Source organism: Salvelinus fontinalis, chromosome 2 (assembly GCF_029448725.1).
Source record: "Salvelinus fontinalis isolate EN_2023a chromosome 2, ASM2944872v1, whole genome shotgun sequence".
In the NCBI taxonomy this organism is placed as follows: domain Eukaryota; kingdom Metazoa; phylum Chordata; class Actinopteri; order Salmoniformes; family Salmonidae; genus Salvelinus; species Salvelinus fontinalis.
In genome coordinates, this window is record NC_074666.1 from 74,684,879 (window position 1) to 74,710,930 (window position 26,052).

General features: G+C 45.8%; 1 protein-coding gene across 1 annotated transcript in view; it reads right to left on the bottom strand.

Moving 5' to 3' along the window:
- The window catches only part of LOC129825732 (alpha-1,6-mannosylglycoprotein 6-beta-N-acetylglucosaminyltransferase B-like), an 83,785-nt gene that overhangs the window by 40,059 nt on the left and 17,674 nt on the right, over positions 1-26,052 (bottom strand). Inside the window, exons 3-8 of the mRNA XM_055885906.1 lie at positions 16,671-16,818; positions 13,819-13,928; positions 12,496-12,569; positions 12,000-12,167; positions 10,795-10,959; positions 4,849-5,018 (exon numbers count right to left, since the gene is read on the bottom strand). Of these exons, the coding sequence (XP_055741881.1) occupies positions 4,849-5,018; positions 10,795-10,959; positions 12,000-12,167; positions 12,496-12,569; positions 13,819-13,928; positions 16,671-16,818 (835 nt within the window). The remainder of the gene's footprint in view (positions 1-4,848; positions 5,019-10,794; positions 10,960-11,999; positions 12,168-12,495; positions 12,570-13,818; positions 13,929-16,670; positions 16,819-26,052) is intronic.

The window sequence follows — 26,052 nt, forward strand, 5'->3', positions numbered from 1 at the left end:
ATTTGCCAGTTCTTGCTGTGAGATGTTACCCCACTCTTCCACCAAGGGACCTGCAAGTTCCCGGACATTTCTGGGGGGGAATGGCCCTAGCCCTCACCCCCCGATCCCAGACGTGCTCAATGTGATTGAGATCTGGGCTCTTTGCTGGCCATGGTAGAACACTGACATTCCTGCTTGTAGGAAATCACACACAGAATGAGCAGTATGGCTGGTGGCATTGTCATGCTGGAGGTTCATGTCAGAATGGGCCTGCAGGAAGGGTACCACATGAGGAAGGAGGATGTCTTCCCTGTAACGCACAGCGTTGAGATTGCCTGCAATGACAACAAGCTCAGTCCGATGATGCTGTGACACACCACAACAGACCATGACGGACCCTCCACCTCCAAATCGATCCCACTCCAGGGTACAGGCCTCAGTGTAATGCCTCCTTGCAGCATGCCTAAGGCACGTTCACACAGATGAGCAGGGACCCTGGACACCTTTCTTTTGGTGTTTTCCAGAGTCAGTAGAAAGGCCTCTTTAGTGTCCTAAGTTTTCATAACTGTGACCTTTATTGCCTACCGTCTGTAAGCTGTTAGTGTCTTAACGACCGTTCCACAGGTGCATATTGATTAATTGTTTATGGTTCATTGAACAAGCATGGGAAACAGTGTTAAAAACCGTTTACAATTAAGATCTGTGAAGTTATTTGGATTTATACAAATTATCCTGAAAAAGGGACGTTTCTTTTTTTGCTGAGTTTACAATACAGCACATAGTATAGAAAACTAGCAGCGATTGCAATATCTTGCATCCATATGTTGCTTACTGTAGTGACTCAAACTGGATGAAAACTGACATGCAACACTCAAAAACACACCATGTAGTCCTTTGCTCTCAATCTCATTTAGGCATCACGCTACAACACTTGGATGAAGTTGAATCGCTCTCGCTGCAGCTAAATCATGTCACATGATTCTATCATGTTATCGTGCCGTGACCCAAATGCTTTGATCACTGCAAGCGATAAAAATCTGCCCTCAACTCTGATTCTGTAAAAGTGCTGCGCACTGCAACATATTGTAAGCACACAGCAGTCTATTTTTAACAGGGCTGCTTTAGATTGGCTTTTCAAAGTCGAGAAACAAAAGCACATCGTTGGAAAGGCTGGAGGGTGAGAGAGCGCAGTAGCACTTGCAGGCACAAACAGCAGCCCCCATTCTGGAAGCCTAATCAGCCTCAAAGGGTGATTTGATAGGGGTAAACCGACAGGGAGAGTTATGTTTCTTAGTGCCTCCTTCCCATACACATATTGGCTGTGCTCTTATCGATGCTATCTCTGACTCCAGATCAGTTTGAACCCACTCTTCATTTATTGCACGGCTCTATCATGCTTCTGATTGGACTCGTGCTGAAGGTGGTTCAAATGATGTATGTTCCTCATATTGTGGAATCACCCCCTCCCTTTCCCTCTCTCCCTTTCCTACTGGTCTCAGAGGGTGGAGGACAGAGTCTGTGTGGGTGGATAGACAGAGCTGCTGTAACAGGGGGGCTTCTCAGTATTCTCCTGGCCCTGTCGTCACTGCAGAGCCAACCAGCCAGCTCTGTCAGGCTGTTATCCCCTCCCTCCCTCCCTCCTCTCCCTTTCTCCTCCCCAGGTGTTGATAAGCCATACTCTGGTGCTGGCTAATTACTCACGTCACATTGGGAGGAACAGGGGGGAGATCCCCTAGAGGAAGAGACAGCTGTCTGAAACTGCTCGGCTAACCGCCGCCGTGCACCTTTTAGCACATGTGATGTTGTTCCCGACAAATATGATGTTACAACCACTGAGGCTCCCCCTTCAATTAACCTCACCTCCCTTGACAGACTGGAGCCTCTTCACTTCCTCCCATCCCCACTCTCAGCCTAGTGACTCATCTGCCCATCAAGGCAACACAGCAGAGGAAGAGGGTGACCAATAATGGGATGTTTCCATTTTTTAAATGTTAGTCATTTAGCAGAAGCTCTTATCCAGAGTGACTTACACTGTGACATAGAAAAACACACTGCACTGTCCCCAACTACTACCACAAGTTGACCAACCGCAACAGAAAAATGGGCTTACATTAATCATGAACATTTACAGATGAAACAGTCCTTGGAGAGTGTCTTTTCAAGCTGTTTTTCTGTGCGAAGGCAGACTTGATGAATCTGGCTGCATGCAGAGGAGCGTCCTCCTCTCTGTCCAGAAATATCACTAAAAATATACCAAAGCAGCTTAGTTAAGCATCTGCAAGCGACGTGAGCCAGAAGCTTATAGCGAGAAAAAAGACTCTCAGCTAAAGTAGCGAGACGTCTGAATTAAAAAAGATTGTATGAAAAAAAGAGAGCCAGAGGACTAGTCCATAAAGCTGGCAGAGGAAGTGACAAATGAGAAATAATTACAACCACTCAAGCAAACTGCTTGGTTTCGTCCAAACCACCAGGTACTGTAGCTACTACTAATCTATATCTAACTTCGAGTGGTAGTAGCTACAGTATCTGGTGGTTTGGATGAAACCAAGCAACCCATGATCTGCAAAACAACAATATCAACCATCGTCCTCTCATAACAGGCGCTGCAGACCATGGGATATTAGGATGACGTGTTTCCCAGGCTGAGTGGGGGAGATAGGAGGATGAAATCTAAATAGATACAACCCTGGGGGGATCTGTGGGAACGCAACCCATATAGCAATCTGTCAACTTAATAGTGAGAGAGAGAGAGAGAGGGAGGTAGAGATGGAGAGAAATGTCCGATTTTCCTATTCATTAATGGTCCTGGAAAGGAATTTATTGGACATTCAGCATCTCTTTTATTGGCCAATTTGAGAAGATGGGATCATAAAAAGAGTGGGAAATGTACTGCGTCTCTTTTCTCTGTGAGAAAAAGGGGGAAATGGTCTGTCTGATAAATCCAATAGGCTCCAATTTAAACCTTCTATTATATTTTCTCTAAGGCTGCACATTCCATTTCCGGACAAATAGAGAGCTGCATGGGCCTTACAGTAGACCATCACATTCACATATACCAATAAACAAACACACTAGAACACACACACACACACACACACACACACACACACACACACACACACACACACAGAGCATTTCAACCTGTGGAAACAGAGCCTAACTTGGCTTTAGCACAGCTCCAATTTGTTTCTGATTGACAATTACTGTCAGCCTCATGCGGTTTCATCAACATTCACGAGACACATTCCCTGTGGTGACTGAATGCAGTAATTCAATACTCCATGACACCAATTAGTGAGGTAAATAATAGCGTGGGCAGAAGAGGCAGAATCCCATCCTCTCTCACTGATCTCCAGTCTACCCTTATCAAAGCCGCTTTCTTCAAAACTCCAATTTGAGATCACAGGGAAGCTCTAAGTCTTCAGTGCAGCTCTAACTCTGACGCATCCCCACAGTGAGGAATATGTGTTCAATAACAGAAGCCACACCATATGCTGCTGCCTGTCCAATTTCTCTCAGCCTTACGTCTGCACTGGCAGGAATCGACAATATCCAATATCTCCAGTCCGACATAAAACTGCAATTTTGACCAGGCTGGGTGAAACTGGGAAAGGGTAAAAGATAAAAGGAGAGGCAGGGACTGGGTCCTCCAAGACATTTATGGCATTTACTCCCAGATTGAACCATCTGCTCTCTTAACTCCAGCAGTCACACCTGGCCGATTTGAAAATCAATAGCGTTATCTTTTCAGATGGATAAATAAAGCCTTGGTTAGACCGGATGTTGCTCTGTGGCCCAGCCAGCCGCTGCTATCAGTCTGGGATCAGTGAGCTGGGAGAGGAACACAAACGCTGTCTGTCTGGGGTCAGTGAGCTGGAAGAGGAACACATAAACGCTGTCTGTCTGGGGTCAGTGAGCTGGGAGAGGAACACATAAACGCTGTCTGTCTGGGGTCAGTGAGCTGGGAGAGGAACACATAAACGCTGTCTGTCTGGGGTCAGTGAGCTGGGAGAGGAACATAAACGCTGTCTGTCTGGGGTCAGTGAGCTGGGAGAAGAACACATAAATGCTGTCTGTCTGGGGTCAGTGAGCTGGGAGAGGAGCACATAAACGCTGTCTGTCTGGGGTCAGTGAGCTGGGAGAGGAACATAAACGCTGTCTGTCTGGGGTCAGTGAGCTGGGAGAGGAACACATAAACGCTGTCTGTCTGGGGTCAGTGAGCTGGGAGAGGAACATAAACACTGTCTGTCTGGGGTCAGTGAGCTGGGAGAGGAACACATAAACGCTGTCTGTCTGGGGTCAGTGAGCTGGGAGAGGAACACATAAACGCTGTCTGTCTGGCTGGAACTCCAGTCCACAGGGAGACAGGAGGCTTATCAGGGTGAGACCAAATGTGACCAAACACACTGTGTGGGAATGAACCCTGAGACGGGCTGCCTTATACATGGTTACACATCACCTAAAAAGGTAAGACGGTATAAATAGAGATGTGTTTATAAGATATGTATGACATGAGTGCCAGAGAAATAAGCTTGTTTGTTCATCCAAATGTGTGTGCAAAAAAACATCTCAAAGTGGGAAAAATATTGTGATGTCACGACAAATCACATGACTCTCAATGAATATATGTCACAGGACTAGAGCATTCATGAGGAGATTAAGAATTGACAGAACAGTTAGAATGGCCACAGTACGGTTCTCCCTGGAGCTATCCATGGTGCTGAAAAAGTCCTCTCTCATGCATGACTTTATATACTCTGAGCCAGAGGAAGAAGTTCTGAACAACTAGACTCAGTCTGAATACTGTGATAGGTCCCATCCTTACATATAGATATAGACATAGATAGAACATGACATCATCTGACTCACCCCTGCAGCTCCTTGAGCGAGACAGAGATCTTGAGGTTGTGTCCCAGGACGTGCAGGGCTGTGAGGATGTCGGCCCACTGGACCATCTCCCCCAGAGGACCTCCCTTCAGGACCTTGGGGCTGAACACGTCCCCTGACTCCTCCGTCAGGAAGCCTACGTGCACCAGGATCTGAGGAAAAAACAGAGGGTTGAGGGGTTGGAACCATAGGATTGAACCGTTTCCAGTCTCATTCTGATGAGCTCCCAACTAATAGGACTGATCCATGGTTGTTATCCATAGCTATCTCTATTAGCTTCATTCATGTCTGTACATCTCAGATCCCCCCCAAACCACTGGTCTTGGAATAGAGATGAATGGAGATAAGAGAGACGAATTACAACAAACTGAATATTTATGCTAAAAGGCAGGAAGAATAGTAATGCAAGCCATTAAACATTTTCTGAATCTGAATAGTGATTGACCTGCTGAAGATAATTAATATGCCTAATGGTACAAGGCTGTTTTAATTGCTGATGGGAGAGGATGGGACTTCCAGTCTGTTAACTGTGTAATGAAATCAGACTGTGTGAGTTCTCAACAGATGGCAGCCTTTAATTCTTCCCCCGTTACTTTTGACTCTCAAAACTTTCTCATCTTACTTCTAAAGAGTAAAGTAGCTAACCACTTTGGGGTTCGTGCTCCGAACGAGTTTTACCATTCTCACCAAAGACGGGAGAAAAAGAAGGACACAGTGAAGGCAGCCAACACAGACCCATTGAATATTGCACAATGCAGGGAAATTGCTGGAGGACAAGATGACTGCACAGTGCACACAACACAAAGAGGGAAATCGATGACAATCAATTGCGATTTATTGCTCTGCTTTCGTTAAGAGTGGATGCAACATATGTCATCACAAATGCCTCGCCATGACCAGGCAGAAGTACCTCAACAGGCCCCCTGCATCTACGATGCCAGTGAATCCTCATGTCACTGCAGTGCCAGGGTACTCATGCCAGCCACACAATACTTGTCACATCACCATATCTACATTAAATAATTATTTTTCAAATGACTACAAAAGGAATTGGAAATTTAAAAAGTTGTCTACAGCAATTTTGCCTTTATGAAAGTACAGTTTAGTGCAATGTAGAGAAAAAAGACAGAAAAATCAAGGTTGCAGACAGAGAGGAGAGAGTCAGATGGGGTAGACGGCTGCTGTCTAGTTCCACTCCTCCGTGAAGTCTCCCTTCAATGAGTCTATTTCCATCAGCAGATTATCGTTCTCTCATCTGTGTTCACAGCAGCACAGCAGTTCCTCCTCGTCTGTTTCCTAAACACGGTTCTGTCAGAGCCGCTGCAGCCAAGCCCAGAGGGGCCAGTTAATGGACAGTAACTATTACTGTTGAACACACCGTTAAAAAAGAACAAAGAGACTCTTCTTTTTGGAGGCTGATCAAGGAACAGGCTTGGGAAGGATGCTGTGTGTTGACAATGCTGGTGCTGGCTTATCCAAGCTAATAGTTCTCTAAAGAGAGACTGATGAAAAGAAGAATCCTATTTATATAAGTTCTGAAAGCATCTCTTGGCCAAAGACCAGACGGGCCTCCTTTCCCAAAGCAAAGCAAACACCTATCAATCACTGCGTCTCATGTTCACTCAGGCTTTTGAAGTTATGAGCCTCTTTTTAACTAGAGAAGGATTAAAGGAGTGGGGTTTGCACAAAGAGAATGCTCGGAGTAGTAAACTCAAAGAATACTGCAGTCAATCTATACCTTTCCCAGCCTTAGTTGTGAATAATTCAAGCTTCAAGTTTTTAACGCCATGTGCACAAGTACAGTGAAATGCCTTTCTGCAGCTCCAAATCCAACAATGTAGTAATCAATGTAGCATGTAGCACTAAAAATAACAAGGTAGAACAGAAACCCAGGAGAAATAAAACTAGAAAGAACACAGTTTATAAAGGGTCAGTTCCAATACCATATTTCCAATGTGCAGGGATACAGGTATATATAGAGGTAGGATGACTAGACATCAGGATGATCGACAGAGTAGCAGCAGCGCAAATTATGATTGCATGTGAGTGTGTGTGCATGTTGTGTGTGTGTTGGAGTGTCAGTATGCATGAATGTGTAGAGTCCTGTGAGTGTGCATAGGTGTCAGTCTTGATGCCCCGGTACCGCTTGCCATGCAGAAGCAGAGAGAACAGTCCATGGCTTGCGTGGCTGGAGTCTTTAATGATATTCCGAGCCTTCTTTTCATACTGCCTGATATAGAGGTTCTGTATGGCAGGGAGCTGGGCCCCAGTGATGTACTGGGCTATCCGAATCACCCTCTGTAGCGCCATGGCATAGAGGGCGGTGCTGTTTCAATACCACCTTACCTCTGATGCAGCTAGTCAAGATGCTCTCAATGGTGCAGCTGTAGAACTTTTTGAGTATCTGTCATGAGGGCCCATGCCAAACCTTTTCAACCTCCTCCCCTCTCTCAGCCCTTCTCTTCTCTCTCCCTTCTCTCATATCTAGACTTGGTTTCCTCTATCATAAACGCTCCTCTTTCACCCCAGCTGCCAAACTAACCCTGATTCAGATGACCATGCTACCCATGATAGATTACAGAGATGTCATTTATAGATTGGCAGGCAAGGGTGCTCTCGAGCAGCTAGATGTTCTTTGGCCATCAGATTTGCCACCAATGCTCCTTATAGGACACATCACTGAACTCTATACTCCTCTGTAAACTGGCCATCTTCTGTATACCCGGCGCAAGACCCACTGGTTGAAGATTATTTATAAAACCCTCTTAGACCTCACTCCCCCTATCTGAGATACCAACTATAACCCTAATCCTCCACATACAACACCCGTACTGCCAGTCACATTCTGTTAAAGGTCCCCAAAGGACACTCATCCCTGGGTCACTCCTCTTTTCAGATGGCTGAAGCTAGCGACTGGAAAGAGCTGTGGTAATCCGTCATTGTAAATAAGAATTTGTTCTTAATTGACTTGCCTAGTTAAATAAAGATTCAATAAAAATATGTAAATAAAAAGGTGGAAGAGGCAGTGTTGCGCCTTCTTCACGACTGTGAATGGACCATTTTAAAGTCCTTAGTGAGTTGGACACAGAGGAACCTGAAGCTCTCGACCCGCTCCACTGCAGCCCCATCGATGTGTTGATCAGCTCCTTGGTCTTACTGTCGTTGAGGGAGAGATTGTTGTCCCGGCACCACACTGCCAGGTCATTGACCTCCTCCCTGTAGGCCGTCTCATCATCGCCAGTGATCAGGCCTACCAACGTTGTATCGTCAGCAAACTTGATGGTGTTGGAGTCGTGCATGGCCACGCAGTCGTGAGTGAACAGGTAGTACAGGAGGGGACTAAGCACACACCCGTGTGGGGCCGCCCCCAGGTATTGAGGGTAGGTAACATTACCTCTGCCTTGCTGACCCTCAACACCTGGGGGCGGCCTGTCAGGAACTCCAGGATCCAGTTGCAGTGGGAGGTGTTCAGTCCCAGGGTCCTTAGCTTGGTGACAAACTTTTAGTGGACAATGTTGAACACTGAGCTGTAGTCAGTGAACAGCATTCTCACATAGGTATTCATCTTATCTAGGTGGGTGAGGGCAGTGTGGATAGCAATTAAGATTAAGTTGTCTTTGGATCTGTTGGGGCGGTATGCAAATTGGGGTGGGTCTAGGGTGTCTGGGATGATGGAGTTGATGTGTGCCATAACTAGCCTTTCAAAGCACTTCAGGGCGGTAGTCATTATGGCTTGAAGCCTTAGAGTTCTTGGGAAGAGGAACGATGATAGTGAATTTGCCTGCCAGCTGATCTGTGCATGCTCTGAGAACATGCCCTTGAATACTGTCTGGCCCCGCGTCCTTGAGAGTGTTGACCTGATTAAAGATCTTACTCACGTTGGCCTCGGAGAGCGAGATAACCCAGTTGTCTTGGTTGGTGGGGGCCCTCACGCATGAAACGGTGTTGTTACGGTGGAAGCATGCATAAAATGCATTGAGCTCGTCTGGAAGAGAGGCATCGTTGGACAAAGCACGTCTTCCTTTGTTATCCGTAATGGACTGTAGCCCCGGGTGTCGGAGCCTGTATAGTATTATTCCATCTTATACCTTATTGTCCTTTTGATATTTTGCGTAGCGGGACTTCTTGTACTTGTTCCTTTCCTCAGCCGTAGCCTCAGGGTTGTCTGCGATAGCCCTGTGTGCGGTATTCTTTGTCCCCTATCCTTTTTCTTAGCGCCAACCTCAGTGTTAATCCAGGGCTTTTGTTTGGGGAAGCAGCGACCCTTCACTATGGGGACAACATCGCCGATGCAATTCCTTATGAAGCCGGTGACGGAGGTGGTTAGCTCGTCAATCTAATGTTATTCACGTCACTGTGAAAGTAAAATCAGCACAGCTACTGTTTAATCCATCTAGTGCACTGCAGACAAGCACAGGGACTGTTTAATCCATCTAGTGCACTGCAGACAAGCACAGGTACTGTTTAATCCATCTAGTGCACTGCAGACAAGCACAGGTACTGTTTAATCCATCTAGTGCACTGCAGACAAGTGTAACAGATACTTTTACGTCGTCCCCTCGCCCCGACACGGGCGCGAACCAGGGACACTCTGCACACATCAACAACTGACACCCACGAAGCGCCGTTACCCATCGCTCCACAAAAGCCGCGGCCCTTGCAGAGCAAGGGGCAACCCTACTTAATGTCTCAGAGCAAGTGACGTAACTGATTGAAATGCTACTAGCGCACACCCGCTAACTAGCTAGCCATTTCACATCCGTTACACAAGCACAGGTACTGTTTAATCCATCTAGTGCACTGCAGACAAGCACAGGTACTGTTTAATCCATCTAGTGCACTGCAGACAAGCACAGGTACTGTTTAATCCATCTAGTGCACTGCAGACAAGCACAGGTACTGTTTAATCCATCTAGTGCACTGCAGACAAGCACAGGTACTGTTTAATCCATCTAGTGCACTGCAGACAAGCACAGGTACTGTTTAATCCATCTAGTGCACTGCAGACAAGCACAGGTACTGTTTAATCCATCTAGTGCACTGCAGACAAGCACAGGTACTGTTTAATCCATCTAGTGCACTGCAGACAAGCACAGGTACTGTTAATCCATCTAGTGCACTGCAGACAAGCACAGGTACTGTTAATCCATCTAGTGCACTGCAGACAAGCACAGGGACTGTTTAATCCATCTAGTGCACTGCAGACAAGCACAGGTACTGTTAATCCATCTAGTGCACTACAGACAAGTACAGGTACTGTTTAATCCATCTAGTGCACTGCAGACAAGCACAGGTACTGTTTAATCCATCTAGTGCACTGCAGACAAGCACACGCATGTAAACACACATGCAAATATTATTCTGAGGTTGATTTATAATCGTTTATGACATTACGAAAAGGTTTTCAACACAAAGGGCAGGCTTGGGGAGATTCTACAGTCATTGTCATTTCATCAGTGATGGTAAAGCAGTGTTTCTGTATTCAGGCTCCTCCACCATTCTTTGAAAATGTCCCTATAAATGTTAGGCTGGTTAAAGAGCACTAAAGACAATACATCCCAGGCCTGCTCTCCTGATAACGACTGGTCAGTCTCTTCCTTACAAATCTACTTCTCTCTGCCATTCACAGTAACACCACTCACAGCAAATGGGTCCATAATCGCTAGTGGAGAAAAATGTCACCACTGTAATGTTCATGAAGGCCACCTCATCTTGATCCATCTTTTGTAAACCTTCCATCTTGTTGTCAGTTGTGTCTCTGCCTATTTTTTCGGGAATCAAATATAGCAAACCAAAATGGGCACCTACCTGTACAGCATATTACTGGCCTGCACTGTCATGGGAAGAGATATGAGTGAACTGTCAACCTTTTGACTCATAGCAGAGACACAGAAACTCTCTCTCCCTCCACAGTCACCGCACACTCACCCTCTTCTGCTCCCTCCATTGGCTCCTCAGACTGTCATGTAGCCTGCGTGCAGCCGAGGCCCACTGTGCAGCCAGCCTGCGCATCCTTCTCTTCATGAAACTCAGAGACTCCTTCCCCGTTCCCACCTGCTCCAGGAGGGCCCCGATGTCTGACCGGAATGCCGCCTGGAGGACAGGAAAAGAAACATCTACATTTTTTTTCTCCCCTTACTATGTTAAATCGCTTTGAGCACCTAGAAAAAGCTATGTATTAGTCCAATACAATAAACACTTAATACATTAAACACCTCCCCAAGCCTGTACAAAACAGCCACATGGTAACCACCAATATCCAGCAGCCCTACTTGGAGTTGAGTGGAGACGGGTGTTATATGAGTACAGCTCTCCATGTCATACCCATTCCCCCTGGAGGCAGGGCTCTCAGATAGTGTTGCCTGAGGGACTCCTGCCTCATGCTCATAAACAGGCTGCCTTCATTTCACTCCACATGTTTCTCAGCCCTGTTTAATCGCTAGATCACAGTGCAATCCGAGCAGCCAAGTGCTAATCAATGTTGTAACTGCATAAGGGAGCACAGAGGACTTATAAATGGCACACATAGACAGTCACACAAACCTCTCTGTCTCTCTCTCACACACACAGTGGGGACACACAGTCCCTCTTTCCTTCCACACACATGCTCTTGCTTATGCACACATACAAAATCAATATGAGAGGCATTACATTCGCACTACAAGTTAATTATTGTTTGGAAAGCAACTTGTAGGTGCTTCTGTGAACGCAGAGGAACACCTGAGAGAAGTCACAGGATTAGTCCAGCTGGATCCAGGCAGGTAATTAGAATCCATGATTAAGCTGCACAGATAATTCAAATGAGCAGCCGACCCATTGGTGTGTAGTGTACAGCGCTCCGGGGAGCAGCAAGGGGGCTGTAACTAGAACACCTGGCCCTGGTGGACCCATAAATAACTGGAATGCTGCTCTCACAAGAAAAACAGCACCAGCCATGATTCAAGGCAGAGGGAGAATAGACTGTCTGTGAGTGACTGTATATCCACACTCCCCTCCCAGGAGACTGTGTGGCAGTCGGATACAGGAACATTAGAGTGGAGATGAAATACAAAGACTAGTATCATAGACACAAACTCTGTACACACACACTGTAGCAGCCCTGTAAACAGCCCATGCCAACCCAGCTAACCCACCTGTCTCTTGGGGAAAGGTTTGTGCGTGGGTGTGGTGGTCTGGTTCCTCCAGGCCAGAGGGGGGCAGAACCACTCCACCTCGCTCAGGTAGATGAGGAAGGAGCAGTCGGAGCCGTCCACCCCGTAGAAGGCATAGCACGGGTCTGACGTCCAGCGGGCACGCATCCACTGAGGGAAAAGGTCAAAGCAGACTCAAGTAATAATAAATATATACAGTATCTCTATGGATCAAATTAGGTCAAAGGAGATCAAATGTCAGTGGAGAAATGAATGTATTATAGCTAAGGAACCCATGAAATCTGACTTGGACTTGGTTAAGGTCCTTTCATTGATCTGAGCACAGCACTAGACATTGATCCTTGTGAAACAAGGCAGGGTTGATTGAAGCTGATCGTAAAGCTGGAGTTGCAGGGTAATAAACAGTCCAAGAGCAAAAGGACATAGGGACTGTGGGATCAGGAAAACCCCTGTGAAATTGCATGACATGAGGACTTACATCCACCTTGCTGGGGCAGTCTGGGTAGTGAGAGTCTTTGGGCACCTCACACTGTCCTGTTGCGCCATCCTTAACTGTGGGACAAAAACACATGTATTAACAACAAACACCTCCCTATGGGCAGAATCCTTAAAATACCAGCTCATAACTTTGCTATTCAGCCCTATGAGGATAATATGGAGCATTTGAGGCAGAAACCAGACAAGCTTTTCAACAGGTCATACCTAAAAGGGAGCATATCTTGGCTTTAGCACTAGTCTCTTGTATTAGAGCAGAACTCTCCTTGTCATGGGGATAGAGTGTTAGACAGACTGTTGGGTTAGTTAACTCTACTGGCCATGGGGATAGAACAGAGCATTAGACAGACTGTTGTGTTAGTTAATAGCCACTTCTGAAAGCCTGGCTTCCCTTGCTGATCTCTGATGCCTACTGAGAACCGTGGATAGACAACACTGCGTGGGCTTGATTAATAAAATCCCCTCTCTCCCCCACGTTCCCTCTCTCCCCAGTCTCACTCCTTCGTTCCCTCTCTCCCCAGTCTCACTCCTTCGTTCCCTCTCTCCCCAGTCTCACTCTTTCGTTCCCTCTCTCCCCAGTCTCACTCATTTGTTCCCTCTCTCCCCGGCCTTCTTCCCTCCCTCCTTCTTGTCGGCAGCCAGCTCCAATTAGCCTAATTAAAGAGAGCGAAAGCTGTTCCTCTACCAGCGTGCCGCCAAGCCTGGGTGAGCGCAATCACAGACAAAGGATTAGCAGCCATTCTGTTTGATTACCATTATAACTACAGCAGTCACAGTGTGGAGCGCTAAAACTAGCAGTGTCACTAAATTAGCCAGGGGATTAGGTTCTGGTAGCAAAAACAGTCTCTACAGAATAGGACATGTCTGCTTTACTCAATGACAAGGCAAATAATGACAATATGCAACGTCTATAATTGGCTTTCTAATGTGTCGGCTAGTGGAGTTAGTCTCGTTTTGCATGTAAGTAGCCTACTGTATCTCTTGCTCAAACAGAACAGGAGCACAATGAACTGAGCAGAGGACAGCTAATAGCAGAAAGCTGACAGTCTCAGATCTTCTTAACTAGAGGGGAATTCATCAGCATGCACTGAACATCATGTAGCGTTATTTATAATTATGCTGAGCTCGGGAGATTGAGCCTTCCTGCAGCGTAGCTCTCTTTACAAAGACATGAATGGAGACTCGTCATCTGAAGTACTGTCATAAATGCTGCCTGTCATGTTCAATAGGGTCTTACAGTGTGGCAGACATATACAAGTACCTTTCAAATGTGAAGAGTGGTCAGATGTGTGTGTGTCTCTTGTACCTCTGTTGGTGGCCATGCTGCGCTGTAGGATCTGCTCCACCCTCACAGCCATGTCAGACATGTTCTGGGCGATAGCCTGGATCCTCTCCACCAGACCAATTGGCTGGATCCTGCCAACACACACACACACACACACACACACACACACACACACACACACACACACACACACACACACACACACACACACACACACACACACACACACAGGGGAATGACCATCAATAGGGCACATGCACAGGTGAATTAAGTGTTAGGCATGTCTTCTCTCTCTTACTGATCATTTCTGCCATCTCTTTCCCCATGACAACCCACCGGGCACACACTGGTTGAATTAATAGTTTTTTTCTAGTCATTTCAATGAAATTATGTTGAACCAATGTGGAATAGATGTTGAATTGATGTCTGTGCCCAGTGGGAATGCACATTCAATCTTTATCCTTTATCTCAATCCTTAAACTCCCTGGAAACATCTAGAAAAAGAAACATAGAAGGCTCCTTCTTTCATCTAAGTCCACCCTCCTACATTATACGCTTACCGTTTCCTCCCAAAATATATTTTTTATTTTACCTTTATTTAACTAGACAAGTCAGTTAAGAACAAATTCTTATTTTCAATGATGGCCTAGGAACAGTGGATTAACTGCCTTGTTCAGGAGCAGAAGGACAGAGTCCCCTCCCCATTCGATCTTGCAACCTTTCGGTTACTAGTCCAACGCTCTAACCACTAGGCTACCTGCTAATTGAGCTTCAACAAGTAGAGAGAGGAAATGCTAATTGTGTGGAACTTGGTTGGAGCGTGAAATAAAAAAGTTTTTAAACTCTGACACAATTTATTTGTTGAGGTGAAAAAGTGACTCAGCACATTACAGCCAGTCCCTGGGAGACTGAGAACAGAGCGCAATTAGGTTGTTAGCAAATGCCTTTCATGGCAGCTGACTGCCATGGCTTGTTGTTGCCATGTTAGTGTTGGCAAAACAATCAGAAAAAAAGAGAGAGTGAGAAAGAAAGAGAAAAGGAGACAGCGATAGAAAGCGGGAGATAGCTGTGAGTTCAGGGCTATCTCAGGCACTAGCAGTGAAAACTGGAAGGTGCCCAGGGAACTCCAAGCTGAAGCATTATGGCAGTGTGAACATTTTGAACTTGCTTTGGCTCCCTTACGATAAAGACAGAAATCTCAGCCCTCGCTGATGTAGCATAAAGGTCCAAAGAGGCACAGAGATTTCCAGCTGTCTTTATGGAGCCATGATGATTGTGTATAATCTCAACGCAGTCAGTCAGCCACCTGGGCCCCACAGTATAAAAGAACAGTGCTCCTGTGTGTGCTGTAGAGAACGGAGGACTAAATGTTCTCACGGGCATAGCCAAGGTTAAGCAAGGCCTCCCAGACAGAATTATCACCAGTCCATTCAGCCTCTATCTGTTACTTCTATACTGCGTCTTCCCAAGGCTGCTGTGACCTGGTCAGGGAAGCTGAGGACCCTCCAATATAATTGATGCTGGTCTTAAGGTGTACTACTGTACTATAGATGGACTCTGCAGAGCTGAAGACACTGTTTATCAGGGAGTATCAACCAGAGCCAAATCAATACCTGGGGTCTAACAGCCTGTCATATCAATGAGACGCTCACTGTACAGTGTTCAACACTGGCCTTTTGCTTTTGTTCAAACTGTACAGCTTTATCTAACATATGCATTTAAATGAATGGTTGTGGGGTTTTGTTTTGGAAGAAATGAGCAATGGTCTAGACCAGTGCTTTTGGAATAAGTGTATGAGCATAGGTGTGGTATGTGTGTCTAAAATGCTGCATTACTTTGCGTATAATCCCCCTCTAATATCACTTGACCATGTACTGCCCTACGGGCAAGTGTTAGCCATCACTTCCTATTCCCTCCTATGAGGCAGCATGCCAGAACAGATGAGAGCCAGACACAGACAGAGCTGTCCTTTACACAGCACCAGACTGCAGCACAGACTGATCAGTATAGGAAACATTCCTTTGGCCAGACAGATAATCCTGTCCTTCCTCTATAGAACACCACTAATACATTTACAATGGGTGTCTGGCCCTGGAGAACCACATACTGCATTAAAGAGAGCGAGACGGCTGATTCCTTTTTAAAGACCGAACAGTGGACTCTGAATGGCTCTGGGTTCTTTGTTTGTATCTGTTAAACTGCACCTTGGCTGAATTCTGAGCAGGTCACCAAGCAGACTAGACTTTTTTACCAGAGGCCTAGAGATGCTCCCCCTTTTTCATAATCGCTTACAGTTAGGCTTAAACAGCAATGAATGGCCTCTTTCCGGCAACATTTAGGAAGAAAATCCTCATCATTTCTATAGTACCTCTTAAAGAATGTGAATAGTGGGAGTTATTTATGTTCTAACAATACTGTCTACTCTGGTGGTTAGAATCCATATCAAACATCCACAATTCTGCATCCTGGCAGTTAGCTCAACTCTCAGGCATAGTTTGAGCCGGGATTATTTTCCTGGTGTGAGACAGTGAGTGTAGGATCAGGGATGTCCAGAAGGGATGGTCAGAGTGTCAGACATGGGCAAACCTCGGCAGGAGGGAGCCTCTCAACCCCCTGTATGAGAGAGGTCCGTTGCCATGGAGACAGAAGAGCAAACTCCAGGTTGTTAGCCTCTGCATGTCTGGTAGCGCAGCATCCCTGTCTGACTGTCCATGTCCACCCAATAACAGGGCAAATAGATAGGAAAATGTTGAGACTAACGAGACAACGTCTAGTTTAAATATCCTCCAATTATTTGTTTATATGCAGACAAATACATGCATACACCATACATTATGTAATGGCAGGCCTGCTACCAAACCCCAGAACCCTACCTGTCCAGTGCTGAGCTGAGCTCATCTAGTCTGTGGGAGTCTGTGGTGGTGTTGCCCAGTTTGGACAATGTGTCCATCCTCTTCATGATGACCTCCAGCATATCACTGATCTTCCTCAGCACCCCGCGAGACTCTGGACCTCCCAGCACTGCCAACACACAGACATATACAGTAGGTCAGATTATAAGAGCACAAGGGCTGGGTTCAATTCAATTTGAAGGTTGTCAATTCAGAAAGTAAACTTAAATAACAATTCAAAATGTGGAAAAACTGCATCTATTTTTAATGACTTCTCAAACTGAGGACTAGAAGCTACTTTTTTCAAAAATGTTTCAATGTTTTTTGTTTTTTAAATTAAAACCACTTCCTGAATTGACTGCCTTCAATTCATCCCTGAAGAGCAAAACACAGTTAAATCGAGTACAGGCGTAACTGAATGACAACAGAGACAGAATACAATATGGAATTTGATTGAATATTTTTGGGTTGGATAGTAGGCCTCGTCTCAGAGGAATGTTCCCCAGAGCCAGATGCTGATGACAGGTTGCCCTATGCTGGGCAGCTGGCATCAAACCCCCCCACCCACTGGGAGAACAGGGATCCGATGATGGGCCTTCAGTTGGTGGTGGTGGGGAGGTCGTTGGAAGACTTGCTGCAAAACAGCAAGTGGGAGACGCAAGGTTTGAGATTCATGCCCATAGACCCTTTTCCAGTACACGACACACTGACTTCACGCACAGACGCACGAGACGCTTGGCTGCAGTAAGAGAGCCATCGCCATCTGCGTCTATTCAACATAGCCTAGATATTTTTTATTACTTCCAAACAAAAAAAAACATTTTGGGGTTCTCATATGCTTAAAATGATGTTTTGATTCTTGCTTGAACAGTCGCTAAGATTATATTTGGTTGTGATTTCTGCAAAATAACTATTTTGGATGCAGCAGTTGTTAGCTAGAATGTTAACGCTCATTGATATAGTCTGTAGCAAAAGCTAACCAATTGTACTGGTTAAGGTTGAAGTGTTTTCTAAGTATAATGCAGTTGATTTGCGATGATGACACAAACATTATAATAAACAGGACATTCATACAAGCCTTAAAATCCAATTATAATCCAAAAGTAGTGTGAAATGCACTCATAAGCAACATGTAAATAGAGGCTTTTTTTTGCTGGCATTCTATAAGAACCCCGTGTTTTGCAAACAACTTGCGCACATCGCCCTCGTGCGGCAACGTTTGCAAACACAGAAAGGGGTCTACTGGTTGAAAGAGAAAGTAATTATTGCACGAGTGAGTCCATAGGTTAATCAGCAACCGTGGTGGAATTGCCTTACTGTGCCATGATCATAGGGTGAAGTTAATAGGTAAATGACATTCCACACGCTTGCTAATAGTAAAGGAGGAGGAGAGACCTGACGCTATGCTGATGAGGTAAAATTATGACACCACCCTATAAATACCGGCTATACTGATGAGGAAATGTTATAGGCACTGCCCTATAAATACCGGCTATACTGATGAGATAATGTTATAGGCACTGCCCTATAAATACCGGCTATACTGATGAGATAATGTTATAGGCACTGCCCTATAAATACCGGCTATACTGATGAGATAATGTTATAGGCACTGCCCTATAAATACCGGCTATACTGATGAGATAATGTTATAGGCACTGCCCTATAAATACCGGCTATACTGATGAGGAAATGTTATAGACACTGCCCTATAAATACCGGCTATACTGATGAAGAAATGTTATAGGCACTGCCCTATAAATACCGGCTATACTGATGAGATAATGTTATAGGCACTACCCTATAAATACCGGCTATACTGATGAGAATGTTATAGGCACTGCCCTATAAATACCGGCTATACCGATGAGATAATGTTATAGGCACTGCCCTATAAATACCGGCTATACTGATGAGGAAATGTTATAGGCACTACCCTATAAATACCGGCTATACTGATGAGAATGTTATAGGCACTGCCCTATAAATACCGGCTATACCGATGAGATAATGTTATAGGCACTACCCTATAAATACCGGCTATACCGATGAGGAAATGTTATAGGCACTACCCTATAAATACCGGCTATACCGATGAGGAAATGTTATAGGCACTACCCTATAAATACCGGCTATACCGATGAGGAAATGTTATAGTCACTACCCTATAAATACCGGCTATACCGATGAGGTAATGTTATAGGCACTACCCTATAAATACCGGCTATACTGATGAGATAATGTTATAGGCACTACCCTATAAATACCGGCTATACTGATGAGATAATGTTATAGGCACTACCCTATAAATACCGGCTATACTGATGAGATAAATTTATAGGCACTACCCTATAAATACCGGCTATACTGATGAGATAATGTTATAGGCACTGCCCTATAAATACCGGCTATACTGATGAGGTAATGTTATAGGCACTGCCCTATAAATACCGGCTATACTGATGAGGAAATGTTATAGGCACTACCCTATAAATACCGGCTACACCGATGAGATAATGTTATAGGCACTTCCCTATAAATACCGGCTATACTGATGAGATAATGTTATAGGCACTGCCCTATAAATACCGGCTATACTGATGAGAATGTTATAGGCACTGCCCTATAAATACCGGCTATACCGATGAGATAATGTTATAGGCACTGCCCTATAAATACCGGCTATACTGATGAGGAAATGTTATAGGCACTACCCTATAAATACCGGCTATACTGATGAGAATGTTATAGGCACTGCCCTATAAATACCGGCTATACCGATGAGATAATGTTATAGGCACTACCCTATAAATACCGGCTATACCGATGAGGAAATGTTATAGGCACTACCCTATAAATACCGGCTATACCGATGAGGAAATGTTATAGGCACTACCCTATAAATACCGGCTATACCGATGAGGAAATGTTATAGTCACTACCCTATAAATACCGGCTATACCGATGAGGTAATGTTATAGGCACTACCCTATAAATACCGGCTATACTGATGAGATAATGTTATAGGCACTACCCTATAAATACCGGCTATACTGATGAGATAATGTTATAGGCACTACCCTATAAATACCGGCTATACTGATGAGATAAATTTATAGGCACTACCCTATAAATACCGGCTATACTGATGAGATAATGTTATAGGCACTGCCCTATAAATACCGGCTATACTGATGAGGTAATGTTATAGGCACTGCCCTATAAATACCGGCTATACTGATGAGGAAATGTTATAGGCACTACCCTATAAATACCGGCTACACCGATGAGATAATGTTATAGGCACTTCCCTATAAATACCGGCTATACTGATGAGATAATGTTATAGGCACTGCCCTATAAATACCGGCTATACTGATGAGGAAATGTTATAGGCACTACCCTATAAATACCGGCTATACTGATGAGATAATGTTATAGGCACTACCCTATAAATACCGGCTATACTGATGAGATAATGTTATAGGCACTACCCTATAAATACCAGTTATACTGATGAGGAAATGTTATAGGCACTGCCCTATAAATAGCGGCTATACTGATGAGGAAATGTTATAGGCACTGCCCTATAAATAGCGGCTATACTGATGAGGAAATGTTAGAGGCACTGCCCTATAAATAGCGGCTATACTGATGAGGAAATGTTATAGGCACTACCCTATAAATACCGGCTATACTGATGAGGAACTGTTATAGGCACTACCCTATAAATACCGGCTATACTGATGAGGAAATGTTATAGGCACTACCCTATAAATACCGGCTATACCGATGAGAATGTTATAGGCACTGCCCTATAAATACCGGCTATACCGATGAGGTAATGTTATAGGCACTGCCCTATAAATACCGGCTATACCGATGAGGAAATGTTATAGGCACTACCCTATAAATACCGGCTATACCGATGAGGTAATGTTATAGGCACTACCCTATAAATACCGGCTATACCGATGAGGTAATGTTATAGGCACTACCCTATAAATACCGGCTATACCGATGAGGAAATGTTATAGTCACTGCCCTATAAATAGCGGCTATACTGATGAGGAAATGTTATAGGCACTACCCTATAAATACCGGCTATACTGATGAGGAAATGTTATAGGCACTACCCTATAAATACCGGCTATACTGATGAGGAAATGTTATAGGCACTACCCTATAAATACCGGCTATACCGATGAGAATGTTATAGGCACTGCCCTATAAATACCGGCTATACCGATGAGATAATGTTATAGGCACTGCCCTATAAATACCGGCTATACCGATGAGGAAATGTTATAGGCACTACCCTATAAATACCGGCTATACCGATGAGGTAATGTTATAGGCACTACCCTATAAATACCGGCTATACCGATGAGGTAATGTTATAGGCACTACCCTATAAATACCGGCTATACCGATGAGGAAATGTTATAGTCACTACCCTATAAATACCGGCTATACTGATGAGGTAATGTTATAGGCACTACCCTATAAATACCGGCTATACTGATGAGATAATGTTATAGGCACTACCCTATAAATACCGGCTATACTGATGAGGTAATGTTATAGGCACTGCCCTATAAATACCGGCTATACTGATGAGAATGTTATAGGCACTGCCCTATAAATACCGGCTATACCGATGAGATAATGTTATAGGCACTGCCCTATAAATACCGGCTATACCGATGAGGAAATGTTATAGGCACTGCCCTATAAATACCGGCTATACCGATGAGGAAATGTTATAGGCACTACCCTATAAATACCGGCTATACTGATGATGTCACGCCCTGGCCTTAGTATTCTTTGTTTTCTTTATTATTTTAGTTAGGTCAGGGTGTGACATGGGGAATGTTTGTGTTTTGTTGGTTTTGGGTGATTCTATGTTAAAGGGGTTGTTGGGTGTAGTATATGGGTTTGTGTTGAGTACATGTGTCTAGCGTTGTCTATGTATGTTTAGTTGTGTAGGAGAGTCTATGGTTGCCTGAATGAGTTCCCAATTAGAGACAGCTGATTTCGGTTGTCTCTGATTGGGAGCCTTATTTAGGGTAGCCATAGGCTTTCATTTGTTGTGAGTAGTTGTCTATGTGATACGTTTGTAGCCAGTGTGTGCACATCGTTGTTTAGCTTCACGATCGTTTTCTTGTTTTGTTTAGTGTTTAAGTGTTTTTTGTTTCGTTTGCCTTCTTCGTTAATAAAAAGGAGATGGCTTATTTTCCTAAAGCTGCGTTTTGGTCCGTCAATCCTCCACACGATCGTGACAGAACTACTCACCAATACAGGACCAAGCGGCATGGAAAGCGGCAACAGGACCCACCTACACAGGATTCGTGGACATGGGAGGAGATACTGGATGGTAAGGGGCCGTGGGCACAACCGGGAGAATATCGCCTTCCTCGTGAAGAGCTGGAGGCAGCTAAAGCCGAGAGGAGGCGATATGAGGAGGCAGCACGGAGACAAGGCTGGAAGCCCGTGAGTACAACCCAAAAATTTCTTGGGGGGGGCCTTAAAGGGAGTGTGGCGAAGTCAGGTAGGAAACCTGCGCCTACTCCCTGTACTTACCGTGGAGAGCGAGAGTACGGGCAGACACCGTGTTACGCAGTAGAGCGCACGGTGTCTCCTGTACTCGTGCATAGCCCGGTTCGGTACATTTCAGCTCCACGTATCGGCCGGGCTAGACTGAGCGTTGAGCCGTATGTCATGAAGCCGGCCCAACGCATCTGGTCACCAGTGCGTCTCCTCGGGCCGGCGTACATGGCACCAGCCTTACGCATGGTGTCCCCGGTTCGCCTACATAGGCCGGTGCGGGTTATTCCACCTCCCCGCACTGGTCAGGCGACGGGGAGCATACAACCAGGTAAGGTTGGGCAGGCTCGGCGCTCAAGGGAGCCAGTACGCCTGCACGGTCCGGTATTTCCGGCGCCACCTCCCCGCCCCAATCCATTACCACCAGTGTCTAAACCACGCACCAAGCCTCCTGTGTGTCCTCTGAGTCCTGTGCGTCCTGTTGCTGCTCCCCGCACTAGCCCTGAGATGCGTGTCTCCAGCCCTGTGCCACCAGTCCCGGCACCACGCACCAGGCCTACAGTGCGCCTCAGCCGGCAGGAGTCTGCCGTCTGCACAGCGATGACTGAACTGCCTGTCTCCCCAGCGCCATCTGAGCCATCCGTCTCCCCAGCGCCATCTGAGCCATCCGTCTCCCCAGCGCCATCTGAGCCATCCGTCTCCCCAGCGCCATCTGAGCCATCCGTCTCCCCAGCGCCATCTGAGCCATCCGTCTCCCCAGCGCCATCTGAGCCATCCGTCTCCCCAGCGCCATCTGAGCCATCCGTCTCCCCAGCGCCATCTGAGCCATCCGTCTGCAATGAGCCTGCAAAGCCGCCCGTCTGCCATGAGCCTGCAAAGCCGCCCGTCTGCCATGAGCCTACTGAGCCGTCCGCCAGACAGGAGCCGCTAGAGCCGCCAGCCAGACAGGAGCCGCTAGAGCCGTCCGTCAGACAGGATCTGCCAGAGCCGCCAACCAGACAGGATCTGCCAGAGCCGCCAACCAGACAGGATCTGCCAGAGCCGCCAACCAGACAGGAGCAGCCAGATCAGTCAGCCAGCCATGAGCAGCCAGATCCGTCAGCTAGCCATGAGCAGCCAGATCCGTCAGCTAGCCATGAGCAGCCAGATCCGTCAGCTAGCCATGAGCAGCCAGATCCGTCAGCTAGCCATGAGCAGCCAGATCCGTCAGCTAGCCATGAGCAGCCAGATCCGTCAGCTAGCCATGAGCAGCCAGATCCGTCAGCCAGCCATGGGCCGTCCCTCAGTCCGGAGCTGCAGTCCCTCAGTCCGGAGCTGCCGTTCCTCAGTCCGGAGCTGCCCCTTATCCTGGTGCTGCCCCTTATCCTGGTGCTGCCCCTTATCCTGGTGCTGTCCCTTATCCTGGTGCTGTCCCTTATCCTGGTGCTGTCCCTTACCCTGGTACTGCCCCTTACCCTGGTACTGCCCCTTAGTTCGGAGCTGCCCCTGACCCTGGTACTGCCCCTTACCCTGGTACTGCCCCTTAGTCCGGAGCTGCCCCTTAGTCCGGAGCTGCCCCTTAATGCAGTGGGGTTAATGTGGAGGGGGGTCATTTGGAGGAAGCTAAGGAGGCGGTTAGGGACTGTGGTGACGTGGGGACCACGACTAGAGCCGGAGCCGCCACCGTGGATGGAAGCCCACCCAGACCCTCCCCTAGACTGTGTAATGGTGCGCCCGGAGTTCGCACCTTAAGGGGGGGGTTATGTCACGCCCTGGCCTTAGTATTCTTTGTTTTCTTTATTATTTTAGTTAGGTCAGGGTGTGACATGGGGAATGTTTGTGTTTTGTTGGTTTTGGGTGATTCTATGTTAAAGGGGTTGTTGGGTGTAGTATATGGGTTTGTGTTGAGTACATGTGTCTAGCGTTGTCTATGTATGTTTAGTTGTGTAGGAGAGTCTATGGTTGCCTGAATGAGTTCCCAATTAGAGACAGCTGATTTCGGTTGTCTCTGATTGGGAGCCTTATTTAGGGTAACCATAGGCTTTCATTTGTTGTGAGTAGTTGTCTATGTGATACGTTTGTAGCCAGTGTGTGCACATCGTTGTTTAGCTTCACGATCGTTTTCTTGTTTTGTTTAGTGTTTAAGTGTTTTTTGTTTCGTTTGCCTTCTTCGTTAATAAAAAGGAGATGGCTTATTTTCCTAAAGCTGCGTTTTGGTCCGTCAATCCTCCACACGATCGTGACAGATGAGGTAATGTTATAGGCACTACCCTATAAATACCGGCTATACTGATGAGATAATGTTATAGGCACTACCCTATAAATACCGGCTATACTGATGAGGTAATGTTATAGGCACTGCCCTATAAATACCGGCTATACTGATGAGATAATGTTATAGGCACTACCCTATAAATACCGGCTATACTGATGAGGTAATGTTATAGGCACTGCCCTATAAATACCGGCTATACTGATGAGGAAATGTTATAGGCACTGCCCTATAAATACCGGCTATACTGATGAGGTAATGTTATAGGCGCTGCCCTATAAATACCGGCTATACTGATGAGGAAATGTTATAGGCACTGCCCTATAAATACCGGCTATACTGATGAGATAATGTTATAGGCACTGCCCTATAAATACCGGCTATACTGATGAGATAATGTTATAGGCACTGCCCTATAAATACCGGCTATACTGATGAGATAATGTTATAGGCACTGCCCTATAAATACCGGCTATACTGATGAGATAATGTTATAGGCACTGCCCTATAAATACCGGCTATACTGATGAGGTAATGCTATAGGCACTACCCTATAAATACCGGCTATACTGATGAGGTAATGCTATAGGCACTACCCTATAAATACCGGCTATCCAGTCCTCGGGGGCCTGATTGGTGTCACAGTTTTCCCCCCATCCCTAACAAACACACCTGATTTAAACTAATTGCATTTTTAACTGAAGATCATGATTGGATGATTATTGGAGTCAGGTGAGTTAGCTGGGGCACCAATCAGGCCCCCGAGGACTGGAGTTGCCCTGGGCTATGCTGATGAGTGAGATAGTGATGTGAATTATATGAGTTTACTAGATGAATGAAAAGTGACAATCCATTTAGTCCAGCCTTACTGATTGAATGTTCGTAAACGACATTACTTTACACACACACACACACACAGAGACAGACAGACAGAGAGAGAGATAGGTGACAGATAGAGATCTGTTGTGTGGTTAACTGCTATATTAACATAGAGAACTGCCAGTTAAAATCAGACATGTTGGAAGTACAAGCACCATTGCCTCTCTGATCCATACTGTCAGCATATCAGCATCATCCAAAATGAGTTAATCTAACTAAACAATCAATCCCTGGGCTAAGTACAACACAAAACCTAGGGAACAATCCTCCTGCTTTCCCCACTCCCACGGCCATTCCATTCTCCAATATGAAAATTTAATTAAATCTAGAATCGGCTTCCTATTTCGCAACAAAGCATCCTTCTGTCACGGCCGTCGAATGAAGTGGACCAAAGTGCAGCGCTGTGAGCGTACATATTCCTTTTATTAAGAAAATGACACCGACAAAAACAATAAATACAAAACCAACCGTGAAGCTTAGGGGCTATGTGCCACAAACAAAGTTAACTTCCCACACTGAAAGGAGGGAAAAGGGCTACCTAAGTATGGTTCCCAATAAGAGACAATTATAGACAGCTGTCCCTGATTGAGAACCATACCCGGCCAAAACATAGAAATACAAAATCAAGGAAACAAAAACATCGAATGCCCACCCCAAATCACACCCTGACCAAACCAAATAGAGACA